This window comes from Halichoerus grypus, chromosome 9 (assembly GCF_964656455.1).
Source record: "Halichoerus grypus chromosome 9, mHalGry1.hap1.1, whole genome shotgun sequence".
NCBI classification, from domain to species: domain Eukaryota; kingdom Metazoa; phylum Chordata; class Mammalia; order Carnivora; family Phocidae; genus Halichoerus; species Halichoerus grypus.
The window spans coordinates 44,885,316-44,901,388 of record NC_135720.1 but is presented as its reverse complement, the minus strand read 5'-3'; the positions used below and the strand labels follow the sequence as shown (position 1 = coordinate 44,901,388).

At 33.0% G+C, this 16,073-nt stretch overlaps 1 protein-coding gene across 2 annotated transcripts in view; it reads left to right on the top strand.

The window, feature by feature from the left end:
- KPNA5 (karyopherin subunit alpha 5) overlaps positions 1 to 16,073 on the top strand; it is a 50,512-nt gene that overhangs the window by 2,758 nt on the left and 31,681 nt on the right. For both annotated transcript variants that reach the window (XM_078054820.1, XM_036082265.2), the window contains exons 2-7: positions 2,721 to 2,854; positions 4,483 to 4,584; positions 4,703 to 4,802; positions 5,826 to 5,920; positions 8,882 to 9,013; positions 10,938 to 11,026. In XM_078054820.1, the coding sequence (XP_077910946.1) occupies positions 2,721 to 2,854; positions 4,483 to 4,584; positions 4,703 to 4,802; positions 5,826 to 5,920; positions 8,882 to 9,013; positions 10,938 to 11,026 (652 nt within the window). The remainder of the gene's footprint in view (positions 1 to 2,720; positions 2,855 to 4,482; positions 4,585 to 4,702; positions 4,803 to 5,825; positions 5,921 to 8,881; positions 9,014 to 10,937; positions 11,027 to 16,073) is intronic.

The window sequence follows — 16,073 nt, the reverse complement described above, 5'->3', positions numbered from 1 at the left end:
ATCTTTCTTTTATAGCTCTGCATGATCTTGGATGATCCTGAGTTTTGACCCAAACTTTTTTTTTTTAAGTTTTATTGATTTTATCTGACAGAGAGAGCACTAGCAGGGGGAGTGGCAGGCAAAGGGAGAGGGAGAAGCAGGCTCCCCGCTGAGCATGATCTTGGGATCATGACCCAAGCCAAAGGCAGACGCTTAACCATCTGAGCCACCCAGACGCCCCTTGACCCATACTTTTAACCGTCCTAGGTCTTAATCTCCTGTATGTGCCCTATTTTATAAGTATAACACGTTTAAAATGAAAGTTACTATACATCTATTAGAATGGCTACAATTACCAACAAAATATGACAATACCAAGTGTAGGCAGAGCATAGAGCAACAGGAAGTCTTATACATTGCTGATGGAATACTTTGCAGTTTGGCAGTTTCTTATAAAATGTGAAGCATACACTTGCCGTGTTATCCATCAGTCCTACTTCTAAATATTTACCCGAGACAAATGAAAACTTATATTTACACAAAAACCTGTACATGAATATTTATAACAGATTTATTCATAACTGCACTAAACTAGAAACAACCTTAATGTCCTTCAACTAATGAATGGATAAACTGTGGAGTATCTATGCAATAGAATACTACTCAACAATAAGAAGGAATAAATTATTTATATATGCCAACAGTATGGATCTCACAAATACACTGTGCTAAATAAAAGAAGCCAATTTAAGACTATATACTGTTATTATTCCATTTATGGTGAAATTCAAGAAAAGTCAGAACTGTGAAGATGGAGAACCAATCAGTGGTTACCAGGTATTAAGGGTGGGAGAGGGGTTAATAGGAGCAGCATGACCAGGTTTTTTAGGGGTCATGGAGCTGTTCTGTATCTTGATTGTGATAGTTTTATGCCTGTGCATTTGTCAGATTCATAGAACTTTATACCAAAAGAGTGATTTTTTTTTACTGTATATAAATTAAAAAATAGGGACACCTGGGTGTCTCAGTCGGTTAAGCATCTGCCTTTGGCTTGGGTCGAGATCCCAGGGTGCTCGGATCAAGTCCCGTATCGGGCTCCTTGCTCAGCAGGGAGCCTGCTTCTCCCTGGGCTTGCCGCTCTCTCTCTCTTTCCATCTCTCGCTCTCTCTCTGACAAATAAATAAAATATTTTTAAAAAATTTAAAAATAAAACAATTCATTGTTTTCACCTCAAAAACAAGCAGGCAATCAAACAAAACCATCACTCTGATACTCCATCTTTATTTCCTGTCTTGGCTTATTTTGTTGCCATACTGAAATAGATCAAGCTAAAAACCATGGAGTCATCCTAATCTCCTTTTTCTTCTTGACCACATATTCCTTACATTTATTTGGTCTCTAATTCTTATTGAATCAATTTCTGCAGTGTTTCGGAAATCAACCAGTCTCAGTGCAGCTGCTAATTTAGTTCAGGTCTTCATCATCAAAGTTTGAAACAATGTTCTTTTCAATTTTTTTAATTGTTACTTAGGACCAAATCCAAATTTCTCAGCCTGATTGCAGGAACCATATGTGTTCTTAGTTACCTTTCTAGCTTTACTTCCTGCCTTTTCTCCCACAAATCTTCTCGTTTAGGCACGCTTAATCTCTTACTGTTTTGTGTTTATGCCAGTCTTCTGCAAGAACCCTTTGCTTTTGCATATATTCCCTCTGCTTGAAATGCTTCTTCCTTCCCGATTTTCCCTTTTCATCCTCTTCCCTGACAAATTCTTGCTCTTTTAAGATAACCATCAGAGCTCCCTAAGGCACAGTTAGTTGCTATTTCTTCTATGCTCTCTCAGGATTTAATGCATATGTTTTAGTGTACTTTACTATTTAGAGTATAATTTACGAGTTCAGTAGTCTGTCTTCGACATCAGAGATGGCAGATAAATGCCAGCCTTTCCTTTTCTTCTGTTTACTTCCTAAGTGTTAATTGATCACAACATTCTCTCTGGTTTCTAAAAGTAAAATTGTCTTATTATTTTAAATGTAAAATGTTATGTAAAATATTATAAATATACTTATAAGAATATGTTTATATAAATGTTAATGTTTTCAAATACATTTATAATAAAACTACTTAAAATAAAGTATACAAGTATTTCAGTATTTAAAAAGAATTATACCCTAGTATTGCAGATTATTTTTGCAGTCATGACTGAAGTCATGACCTATGCAGCCTTAGTTCTGAAGACAGCACCTTAAGTAAATTAAAGAAGCCAGGCCCCCCAAAATATTTGAGGGATGCTTATTGAAGCCTAAGATCATATTCCATTGAAAATAAGATACTTCACTCTGGCTATCTTTTGATCTTGCCAGGAGCTGTAGAAGTTTTTTACCCAACTATTTCATGATTGATTATATCCTGAGTGACAGTGATTTTAAGATGCATCCCACTTCAGAAAGGTTAAAACACCAGGCATTGGGGAGGGTATCTTAAAATCAGTGAAGTTAGGGTAATGACTTTATCTGTGTTCAGACCAAAATCTATTATTTGTTTGATAGTTTAGTCCAAAAATATTTGGTCACTTTGCTCCAATTTTGATATGGGAATGAGGGAAATGTATTCTTTGTACATAATTTTCAGAATTGATTTTGTCAGTCTATTTAAGTAGTAAGCGTGAACTTAATTTTCCTAGTAAACATCTCATGTTGTTTTGAGAATATCAGTATCTGTTTTCTTCTTTCCTAACCTTAAGATGCCATGGCTAGTCCAGGGAAAGATAACTATAGAATGAAAAGTTACAAGAATAAAGCCCTAAATCCCCAAGAGATGCGTAGACGAAGAGAAGAAGAAGGAATACAGCTTCGAAAACAAAAAAGGGAAGAGCAGGTAGGTGTTTTAAAATATTTAAATGTTTAACACAGAAGCATCAATATATAGATTTTAGAAGTTACATTATTATTGCTTATTTTTAGATAATTTAAAATGAAAAAGTGTTTTTAGGAAATTGAATATAAATAAATCTGTTCTTTAATTTACTAGACTCCAGGAGTAATTCATGAATCAGAATCCTGTGCTGTTTCTAATCACTGAAGGGAACAGCTTTTCTGTTTTATTGATAAACCTTTATGTTAATCATATTTTATCCCAGTGTTAAGAAATTTTTACTATTGAGCCTATGTAGATCACTTCCATTTGTCCTTGTAAAATTTGCCCTCCCCCGCCAAAAACATTGTATTCATTTGTTGCTTTGTGTTTTTCATAGTTCTTGCTCCTAATTAGTCCTCTTCCTATGCTACTCATACTATTCCTTCTATAGTCTCATCAGCCATCTAGCTCTCTTAGCCTTCTCTGTTTTGAACTTTATATATGTGACATAAGGAATAGAAAAACAGTTCAAAGAGTGCATCTCAATATTTTTCATTCCAAGATATACTTAAATTTAGAAGTATTTATAATTAAGAGGGTGTAGTCCTCACATGCATGAATTAAAAACTGATGTGTAGAAAGAACTAGCAGTGATGAAAGTAGAGAAAGGCCTGTTTTATTTTTATTTATTTTTTTTTTTAAAGATTTTATTTATTTATTTGACAGAGAGAGACACAGTGAGAGCAGGATCACAAGCAAGGGGAGAGGGAGAGGGAGAAACAGGCTTCTCGCAGAGCAGGGAGCCCGATGTGGGGCTCGATCCCAGGACCCTGGGATCATGACCTGAGCCGAAGGCAGACGCTTAACGACTGAGCCACCCAGGCGCCCCAGAGAAAGGCCTGTTTTAGAAATATGATTCGTCATCTCCCTATCTATAGTACCTAGCACAGTCCCTACTTTATTATAGTAGGGACTCAAAAAAAAAAAAAATCTGTTGAATGAATGATTAGAAAGAACTGTATACTGGTTGAAGAAGAGCAGTATTTCTTTAGCTATCAAAAAGAATATACCAGATTTTTTTCTTCTCTATTTTGATATAGGAAATGTATCCATAAATCCCACTCAGTGACCTCACTGTGCCTCATTCCTCCTCTCTTTCCTTTTTTTAATTTTTATTCATTCCTGAAATAAAAAGGATAGGGCCATATTTCCTCAGAGTTCTCTATTCCTTATTAATCTGATATGTGTTTATTAATATACCACAGTATTTCTCCCATGTAACTAATTTGCTTTTTTATTAAGATTTTCTTAGAAAAATTCTTAGACTTCTCATATACCAGTGTGAACATATGTGCTTTTTCAAATGCTATAAAACGTAAATGTGTACTCCACTTATGGGACCAGCCATTGTTAAAGATCTGAGATTAAGAATGACCCAAAGCAATCTGCAGGTAAGAGCTAACCAAACCAGGAGAGTTAACTTCTCAAAGATAATTTAGGTCTTCATGGTACAGTGATTGAGAAATACTAAATATTTAGAATTTTAAATGATCAGTTTGTTTTGTTCACTTAAATGAAAAATATAAGTCTATGGGAATTCAGTGTTTTATGGAAAGCCCAGTGTATAAAGTGATTTCTCTTTATTACAGTTATTCAAACGCAGAAATGTCTCTTTGCCCAGAAATGATGAATCTATGCTAGAAAGTCCTATCCAGGATCCAGATATCAGTTCCACTGTGCCCATTCCGGAGGTAGATATACAAAAATGTATTTCAAATTATACTTCAACAATATTTCAGAAGTAGTAGGTATAGCAACAATTATTCACGTAAAATATTTAAATGATAAGTTATACTTTCTATGTTTTAGGAAGAAGTTATCACCTCAGATATGGTTCAGATGATTTTTTCTAACAATGCTGATCAGCAGCTAACAGCAACACAGAAATTTAGAAAGCTGCTTTCTAAAGGCAAGAATTATTTTCAATATGCTTGCTTATTTGATATTAAAAGGTTCTATAATAGAGTTTTATTTATTAGATATTTTTTATTTTAAGACACTTTCATTGTCAGTAAGTCAGTAGGTCTTAATTTTTCTTTAAAATATACTTGTAAGTAAGGTCTATTTTTTTATAAAGTTTATTTATTTATTTAAAGTAGGCTCCAATGCCCAGTGTGGGGCTTAACTCACAACCCTGAGATCAGGAGTCACATGCTGTACTGACTGAGCCAGCCAGGGAACCCTAAAAGAAGTCTTTTTTATCCTTTTTGTTATATAAATAGGGAGCACTAACAGAGAAGTTCCTGGAGAACCACAGGAGCATACTTTTTGTTGAAGCCAAGAGAGAAGGAAGAGTTGTTGATAGATACTTAGATTGCCAGTAGCTGAAATAGCTTGGTTTTAATTTTGCATATCTTTGTTTTAAAATTTCCTAGAGATTTTATGATTCTCAAAAGGCCTCTGCATTTCATGAAAATTTATGAAGAATCCTATATAGTTCAGTAGTATTTCTGTGAATAATGAATGATACCCTGACAGAATAGAATGATACCCCGACAGAATAGAATATCATTTGGCTGAGAAGCATTAGGTAATGGCTGATAGGGAAGGAGACATCCCTGGAAAGTGGGGTATACTAATAAAAGATTAGGGGGAAGATTATCTGTCAGTTGGTGTTTTGAGTATTAGGCTGAAATACTCCATGTTGTGAAGATGACATTCTAAATAGCCTTCAACTTATAATATTTAAATATTTGTGTAGAAAATATTTTAAAATTTTTCTTACTGTGATTAATGAAAAAGAATTTGCTTTTCAGTAAACATTGCAATTATGAGAACATTTGTTTACTTCAGTTAAATCCACCTAAGGCTTTTAAACTTGGTCATTGAAACCTAGGAAAGAGTTATTTTGTGCATCCTGTTAATTGACACAGGGACCAGGTTATTGTCTTTTTGTGTCTATGTAATAACTTAATTCTTTTTTAATTTTTAGAACCTAATCCACCAATTGATCAGGTTATACAGAAACCAGGAGTTGTACAGAGATTTGTGAAATTTCTTGAAAGAAATGAAAATTGTACTTTACAGGTGAGTTCTAAAGTTTTCTTTCTTAATCTCTTTCCAGAAATAACATATGATTAAAGTTTCTAGTGAACTTCTACAATACTAAATATATTGTAAACATTCAGGAAATACTTGGCAATTAAAGGAAAAGGTAGTGCCACCTGTCTTGCCTTAGTCATGTTTGCAATGCTAGTTTTTTCTAGGGACTGTTATTTCATTAAAACAATTTTGGGAAAACTATATAAAGTCATTTGTAATGTTAAAAATTTTGTAGTTGTTAACCTTTAATAACTTTTTCATTTTAGAAAACCTCAAATTAAAATGTTAATGGGTAGATTTTTTTTTTGGCTCTTAGTTAATTAGAGTTGTAACTTTTTAATATAAACTCTTTTACCTTTTAAGACATTAGTCTGATTAGTTCTTTTTTTGGAAAAAAAACAAAAACAAAAACAAAAAACCCAAAAAAATGAAATCAATAAAATCTACTAAAAATGTGACCAAAGTTAGATTTGTCCAAATGAGCATTACTTCTCAGTTATATTGTAGTGTCAGTTATGTCTTCCAAATAATTGGCTGCTAACAGTAAATTACTGAAGTTCACAAATATTTATTGTTTTTTAAAGAAAGATTGCTTTCCTGATTTCATTGCTATATATATTCTTAAGTAGGAATATAGTGTGGAATTACATCTATCAGGAATTGCACAAGACCTGCACATAGTTTATCGGTGCTATTGTCAGTAATGGAAGATTGTTACTGGTATTTGAATAATAGTTGTTGAAATTACAACTTAGAATAGTGTTCCACTGATCTGAGTAATTTGGGAAAGCTCACATTTTAGATAATAAGCAAAGGAATGTGTTGCACACATGAATATTACCTATCATGATTTTTATGCTGAAAAATTTTGAGAGTGTTTACAATAAGGATGTCTGAGGAAAAAGCCACTTTATGTTATATATAGTGATACTGTCCATTAGTTTTCAAAGTCTTTAGGTGTTAGCTCTGTAAGGGCTAGAGGTCATGACTTCTAGTCCATTTGCTTCATATTTAAGCCCCAAGTCCAGACTAAAACCCAGGTCTCCTGATATTTAGTTTATTATTTGGCTTTTTAATTCTAAATGAATGAAAGAGGAAATGAGTAAATATGAATAAATAAAATTGAGTGTTAGTTTTAGCCATATATTGTGTGTAAGGCATTGTATTACAAAATTAAAATATTGTTCCTTTGCAGACATTCTTCACTCTTTGTTGGGAAAGACAAACATGTAAACAGATCTGTGATGCCATAGTATGCTTAGTGCTATAACAGAGCTATAAACAAAGTGCTTTAGGAGCACAGTGTAATAACTCATCTGTGTAGGGGAAGTTGAAGACGACTTCACAAATGTAGTATTGTGTGGCTAGTCATGAGGATGAACCTTTTCTGGATGAACCTGAAAAGAGGAAAATTAATTGTTGTGAGAACAGCATGTGCAAAAAGCATAGAGTATTCAAGAAGAACGTTGGGGACTTTGGCATTTATTAATCACTGAAGTTAAAACTTAATGAAATTCAACAGTATGGTCTTGGGATAGCTATAGCTTTGCCATACTACCCACATTCATATAAAATATGTTAGTTCAGATTATTGGTCTGTTGAAGAGATCTCCCAACTGATGGCCTACTGGCCATATTGGCCTACAAACGAGTTTTGTTTGTCCTGCATATGTTTTAAAAATGTGAATTAGATATTGGCCTTTAAAATATTGGAGAATTTCATATGAAAATCCAGATTTTTGCCGCCTTTTGACAAATCAGAAGAGTTGGCATTGCTGCCACACAGTAAAGGTCTAGTGGGGCTGAATAGTTGTGCCTCGCCCCCCCCACTTTAGAAAGTTACTTCCATTTTTTCATTTTTTCCCTTCTTTATAGAAAAATCATAGTCATGCTCTCTAGTTTGCTGCAATTCCCCACTTACTCATATCACTCCTTTTGTTCTTAATTATCTGTTTTGTCAGCTTGTGAATTCACCATTTTTCTTTAATGCTTTCTCCTGGGGATACCTAGGAGAATTTTATGGAGTAAACTTTTAATTGTTCTTTAGTTTGTTTCTTTATAATTGGTTAGTACTATGGTCTTTTTTTTTTTTCCAACATAAATTCCTCCCTTAAAAATTTAGTCTTACACATAATAGTAACTACTTTTCATGCCTTTCAGTAATGCTTTTGGATGTGTTTTTATATTATTAATCATAGTGATATGTACCTTTCATGTGAAGAGTTGTCTGTGTCAAATATTTTTAAAGTTATAGTCACTCCTTAGTTTGCCTGTGGATTTGTAGATCATTTTCAGTTATTCACTAGTTTATCGTTTGGGAGCCATGGGTTGAATTTTCTGTTTCTTCCGTTACAAATCCATCACATTTAAGTATATCCAAATTTAAGTAGATTGACATGAGTGGCTTTTCAGAGGTTCTGCTGCTTACAGGAATACAAGTCCTGCCTGTGGCTCTGCTAATAGTGAACTTTTTGACTTCGAACAAATCATCTAAGTCTCTGGCCTTCTACTTTTCTTAATTTCTTAAATGAGGAGGTTGGAACTAGATGATCCATCCCTAAGGAAACAAAAGTACCTTTTACGATTCTAAGTTCCATAAATGTACTATTGCTCTATTAGTAGTGTCTCATTTATTTTTAAACTGCTTGCTTTAGGACACCTGGCTCACTAAATAGTAAGCATTAGGAGTTCTGGGAAATATAATTTCAGATATGTTCATTTATTGTTCATGATTTTGAAAATTTTCATTATATTCTCAGTTTTTATTTTTCCAAATTGAGTCCTTTTTTAAAACTAAGGGGTTTTATTTATGAAATCTGATTAATCTTATTAATCATAAATCACTCTTTCAGGCTTGTCCAGCTAACTCTTTACTCCCTCCCTTCTTCCCTTTCTTTCTGACAATTCGTTGGTGCTTTCATTTATTCTACTTCTGTTTTTCCTTAGTTTGAAGCTGCATGGGCATTAACTAATATAGCATCTGGAACTTTTCTGCATACCAAGGTAGTGATTGAAACTGGGGCTGTTCCAATTTTTATCAAACTTCTTAATTCAGAGCATGAAGATGTGCAAGAGCAGGTATGTTTCTAATTTGAATGGTTATGTTTACTAGATTTTAATGTTCTCTTCAGAGTTGCATGTGCATTGCATTTGTTAAAATGTAGTAATTTCTCTTCAGTGTCAAATTAGAAGGAAGCCAGAATTAACTGTCTCAGGCATAATCCTGGGTTCTCTGTAAGTGTGATCTCAGGTATCAGAAATTACTATTCCTGCGTATAAAAGAGCATACTGAGACTCAGAAAGTTAGTAATTTACCCAAAGTCACAGTGAATGGCTGAACCAAGTTTTAAACCTGGGCTGGTCTGACTCCTTATTCTTTGCATGTGCATAGATTATTTTGTTGTTTCTTTTTAAAATATCACATTATTTTCAATGCAACTGTTTTTAAATAGACATAAATTCTCATAGGGAAAATGTAATCACATGTACTTTGTACCAATGAAATAAAATAAAATGTTTTGGTATTTTTGTTTTGAACTATTTTTATGGCAAATTGATCTGTTGATCTACCATTCCATTCATCTGTTTAGTTTTATATATATCTTATATATATATATTCATCTGTTTTAGTTTTATATATATATACACACGGAGTTCTTTTTCCCCCACTTAATTGATATTGGGAGCCTTTTCTAATGGCATTATTTATTCTTCCAAGACAATTTTACTGATTACTCATTATCTAGTCAGGTATGAACCATAATTTTTTATATATTTCTCAGTTATATATTAGAGTTATTTCTAGCTTACTAATATTACAAAGAACATCATTATCAATCTGTATGTGTGTCTTGGTTATTTCATTAGGAAAAATGACTTTAACCCTGGTAAAAGAAAAATTTTTCAAGTTCTTATTATGTATTTCAAAGTTGACCTCCAAAGAAGTTATACATACTAATTTCCCCACCAACAGAATGTTAGACTTCACAGGGTGAGAAGTGTCATTACTTAAAAAGACTTTTCTTAAGGTGGGCTCTATGGCTTAGTTGGTTAAGGCGCCTGTCTTGTGAAAGATTTTTCTTAAAAGATAGAAAATAAACTTAGGCCTAGAGTAAAAATATGTTAAAAATATTAACTCATTTTTTTTTTTTTAAGATTTTATTTATTTGACAGAGAGAGAGAGTGAGCAAAGTAGCAGAGAGGCAGGCAGAGGGACAGGGAGAAGCAGGCTCTGCACTGAGCAAGGAGCCTGATGCGGGGCTCGATCCCAGGACCCTGAGATCATGACCTGAGCTGAATGAACTGTCTGAGCCTTAACTGACTGAGCCACCCGGGCGCCCCTATTAACCCATGTTTTAAATGTTAAAATTTTCCCAATTGAAAAAGTAACTTATGTCTACTTTTGCACTTACTTGAAAAATTTGAAGCGAGCATATAATGAAATGATATTTTGCATAACTTGTCATTTAATTGAAATTTAATAAGTGAATAATTTGATATTTTACCTAAATTATTTAAAAAATTATAATGAACCTGGACTAATTCTAAACTTATTTTCAGAGATCAATCAAAGCTAATTCTTGTAGTAGCTTTACTTCGCTTTCCTATATTTTGTTTCTCCTTCCCTTCTTTTACAAATGAGTCCCTTCCCAGTGAGTGGATTACTTGGCATAGGAGCAAACCTCTAGAATAGGTAATTGCAAAATTCACTAAATTGATATATTTTGTCTTTCCATGTAGATTCAGAGTAGACAGACTATCTCTTTGTTGAACAGAATAAACATTTCACTAGTATGTAATGAAAAAATTTTAATGCCCTATCCTTTAGTTGGTTAAAAATATTAGTAAATGGTACTTTTAAACTTTCTTTACTGTCCTACTAGCACTTTTTTTTTTAACATCTTGGAAACTATTTGTTCATTTTGTACTAAAATCTCATTCTTAAGAGAGAGCATCTTATTTAAGATATTGTAACAGAATATTTTTTTCTCATTTTTCTAAGGCTGTTTGGGCACTTGGTAATATTGCTGGTGACAATGCAGAATGCAGAGATTTTGTTTTGAATTGTGAAATACTTCCACCTCTTTTAGAGTAAGTACTTTATCACAATTAAATTAATACTAGTTTTAGAGAAGAAAACTATATATTCTACACTATAATTCTACATACACAATTATGTTCTTCAGTGGTGCTTTTAAATTTGGGGTATGTTTAGCTGTATCTGCAAGAGCAATAGCTTAAAGGTAGGTAAGGCAAACAAAAAAAATTCCAATTTTATCATTTCTGTCTTTTATATTTTCTTAAGTTATACGTAACAGTGTTTATTGTGTACTTGATGCTTACTGTGCTGAAATAATAATTCTACAAGATAAGGATATGTAGTAGTTTTTAATACAATAAAAATTTAAGTTTTGCTGAAGAAGGGAATCTTTAGTACATGAACAGATGATATATTTAGGATATCAGGTTTTTATATTTGATGTTGAAATGTTCAGAGAACAAAGATCATAAGACATTTTTCTTTTGGAATTAGAATTAAATGATTTATCTAGTAGTTTCTTTTTCAAATACATTACACACTTTTTAAAAAAGCAGTTACCCTATAATGTAAGGACCTTTACAGAAAATACGTAAAATTATTTGAAAGGTGGATTTCCTTTATTCATCTTTGTTAACATTCACTAAGAGGATTTTTTTTTTAGACTAGATGCTACTGGCAAGTAGTGAAAAAGAAAAAACTAATTGAGGAGATGGTTAAAAGGAAAATTTTATCATTTCTATGCTATTAGCCATTCTCTTCAAGCTGAAGAATTGAAAGGAAGAATAAATTTTTAGTTACGAGTTTGCAAAAGATATTTTATTCTTTTAGAGAGAGTAACTTTCCATGGACCAAGTGATTTCACAGCATTTCACTCAACTAACATTGAATACTTAACTATGTGCAGGCCACTGAACCACTTGCTATAATGTCATTAACTTTGGGCTTATTCAAAGTTAATGTTCCACAGTATTTGAAAATTTAGCTGAGCTGTAAAAGAAAATACTGATTTAGAGTTCAATATCAGAGTTATTTTGAAATTCATACTATTAAAAGTATCTCTTAAATTTTCAATTTGAGATTTTTCTGGCCTGATTATATGGTTCATAGATTAACTGAGCACTTTGTTTCTTTTTACTTTTGCTCTCTGTCTCATTTTCTTATTTGTTAATATCTCAAGTTGGTAATGGTTTCTGAAATAGTAAGTAAGCATTTATTAGTTCTAATTCCTTTAAATGTTCTAAGGAGTTTTAATCATGACCAAAGAAACCAAACTAAAAAATAAAGCTCTAATGGAGAAAAAGTACTCAGCTATGTTGTGCTAGTTACAAATATAATAAATTTCAGAAAATGAGTAGGCTTAAAAAGTTAGAAAATTTGAAAGTTTCATTAACAAATTGAGAAAAGTAGTAAAAAAGAAATTATGTCAACTTAGCTACCAGATGCTCTCACTTTAGTTGGGCAAAAGGAAGAAAGTTATTGGCTTTTATTAAGATTAAGATTATGGATTATCTGTTGTTCACATTGAAATTCACATTTTAGTTATTGCTTAAGTAAATGTAAAATTTCTATTAATGTATGGTTTTATCAATTCTGTTTGAGTGAGTTTTAATTTGTTTTATTCTACTTCATTTGATTCTCAGTAAACATAACTGCAGTAAACGTAAATCTCTCAGCAAATGTAAATCTTTTACTGTCGATTTCATATACTGACACATTTGTTGTTTTAATTTAATTTGACTTTAATTTATATGATAACCTCATTAACACAGATAAAGAATAGTAAACAACACAGCTTGGCCAACTACAGGCCTCAGGTCAAATCTGGCCTGCTTCCTGTTTTGTAAATTAAGTTTTATTGGAACACAATCACTCCCATTTGCTCACTTAATGTCTACGGTTGCTTTCTTGCTACATCAGCAGAGTTGAATAGTTGCTACAGAGAAAGGCCTACAAAGCCTAAAATATTTACTGAAAAAGTTTCTCAACCCCTGATATAGAAAGTCAATGTAATTATTTTATTTCTAAATGAGTTATGGTTTTAGGAGGCTTCAAAGACTATAGGAAAACCTGTAGAACAGATTTTTTTTGTATATGGTAAAATATACATAACATATAAAATTTATCATTTTAACTATTTTAAAATGTACAGTTCACTGGCATTAAACAGTGTTTTGTACCTATTACCACTATCTAGTTCCAGAACTTTTAACACTCCAAACAGAAACCCCAATACCTATTAAGATGTCATGTCCCATTTCCTCCTAGCCCCAGCTCTTGGAAACCACTAATCTGCTGTCAATGGATTTGTCTATTCTGGATATTTCATATAAATGGAATCATACATTGTGTGACCTTTTGTATCTGGCTTCTTTCACTTAGCATATTGTTTTCAAGGTTCATCCATATTATAACATGTATGAGTACTTCATTATTTTTATGGCTGAATAACATTCTGTTGTATGGATGTACCACATTTTGTTCACCCAGTCATCAGTTGATGGTCATTTATTTTCCACCTCTTGATTAAATAGTATTCCTCTGAACATTCAAGTGCAAGATTTTGTTTGAACAGTACTTTTTAATTCTTTTTAGGTATATACCTATGAAAAGAATTGCTGGGTTGTATGCAACTCTATCTTTAACTTTTTAGGAATCACCAAACTATTTTCCATAGCAGCAGCACCATTTTACATTCCCACCAGCAATGTATGAGAGTTTCAATTTTTCCACATTCTCACCAGCACTTGTTATGTTATTCTGATTTAAGCCACCCTTGTAGGTGTGAGGTGGTATCTCATTTTGCTTTGATTTGCATTGAACATCTTTTCATGGGTTTGTTGACTATATCTATATCTTCTTTGGAGAAATGTCTATTAAGTCCTTTGAATAATTTTTAATTCAGTTACTTGTTTTTTGTTGCTGTGTTGTAAGAATTCTTCATATATTCTGAATACATTCTTATCAGATTAATGATTTACAATTTTTTTTTTTTTTGCATTTTCTGGGCTGTCTTCACTCTTGATAGTGTCCATTGAGTCACAAAAGTTTTTAATTTTGATGAAATCCAATTTATATATTTTTTTCCTTTTGTTGCTTATGCTTTTGGTGTTGTATGTGAGAAACCATTGCCAAATCTAAGGTCATGAATATTTGCCCTTATGTTTTCTTCAAAGAGTCTTATAGTCTTAGCTCTTACATTTGCATCTTTGATGCATTTTGGGTTAATTTTTTAAAATGATGTGAGGGCATTTGCTTATCACAGCATAATTTGTTGAAGAGAGTATTCTTTCCTCATTGAATGGTACAATATTGTTTTGATTACAGTAACTTTGTGGTAAATTTTGAAATCAGAACGTGTGAGTCCTTCAATTTTCTTTTTTTGGTCAAGATTGTTTTAGCTATTGAGGTGCCTGGGTGGCTCAGTCACTTAAGTGTCTGACTCTTGATTTCAGCTCAGGTCATGATCTCATGGGTTGTGAGATTGAGCCCCGCATTGGGCTCCGTGCTCAGTGGGAGTCTGCTTGAGATTCTCTCTCCCTCTGTCTTCCTCATCCACTCCTTCTGCCCCTCCCCCTGTTCGTGCATGCTCTCTCTCTCTCAAGTAAATCTTTTTTTTTTTAAAGATTTTTATTTAGTTGACAGAGAGAGAGAGCCAGCGAGAGAGGGAACACAAGCAAGGGGAGTGGGAGAGGGAGAAGCAGGCTTCCTGCTGAGCAGGGAGCCCAATGCGGGGCTAGATCCCAGGACCCTGGGATCATGACCTGAGCCTAAGGCAGACACTTAACAACTGAGCCACCCAGGCACTCCTCAAATAAATAAATCTTTTTTAAAAAAGATTGTTTTAGCTATTCAGGGCTCCTTGCAATTCCATATGAATTAGTTTTCAGAGTACAGAATTGGTTAAATTTATTCCTAAGTTTTATTCTTTTGATGCTATTTTAGATGAAATTTTTTTTGACTTGTTCATTGATAGTGTATAGCCATACAGTTGGTTTTTGTGTTTTAATCTTGTAGCCTGCACCTTTGTTGAATTCATTTATTAGCACTAGTGGGGTTTTGTTGCGGATTTTCTTTATATAAGATCATGTCATCTGTGAATAGTAACAGTTTCAGTTATTGCTTTCTAATTTGGATGCCTTTATTTCTTTTTCTTGCCTAATTGCTCTGGCTAGAGCTTTTAGGACAGTGTTGCATAACAGGGCAAAAGCAGGTATCTTCATCTTGTTTCTGATCTTGAGTAAAAGCTTCCACTCTCACCATTGAATATGTTGTTAGCTGCAGATTTTTCATAAATGTTCTTTATCATGTTGAGGTAGTTTGCTCCTATTCCTAGTTTGTTGATATTATGAAAGAGTGTTGGGTTCTGTTAAATGCTTTTTCTGCATCAGTTGACAGGATCACATGTTTGGTTTTTTTTCCCCTTCATTCTTTTAATGTGTATTTTATTATTTATTATTTGTACATTGAACTATCTTTGTCTTCCTGGGGTAAATTCCATTAGGTCATAGTATGTAACCCTTTTAATATGTTGCTGTATTAAATTTCCTTAGATTCTGTTGAAGATTTTTGCATGTGTATTTTTTAGAAATACTGGTCTGTACTTGTGATGTCTTTGGCTTTGGTATTAGGGTAATGCTGGCTCATAAAACAGGTTTGGAAATGTTCTCTTCTATCTCTTGGAAGAGTTTGAAAAGGATTCAGTTTTTCTCATGTTTGGCAGAATTTACCAGTGAAGTCATCTTGTGCTGGACTCTTCTTTATTGTGAGGTTTTTGATTACTGATCAATATCTTTAATCATTGTAGGCCTATTCAGATTTTCTGTGTCTTCTTGAATCAGTTTGGTAGTTTATGTGTTTCTAATTGTTCATTTCTTCTGGGCTATTCAATTTGTTGGATTACTATTGCTTGTAGTATTCTTTTATACTTATATTCTTATTTCTGGAAAATCAGTAGTAATTCACTTTCTTTTTTTTTTTTTTAGATTTTATTTATTTATTTGAGAGCAAGCACGAGAGAGAGAACACACGTGTGTACCTGTGCTTATTCTGGGGGTCAGGAGGGGGTAACAGAGGGAGAGGGACAAGCAGACTGAGTGC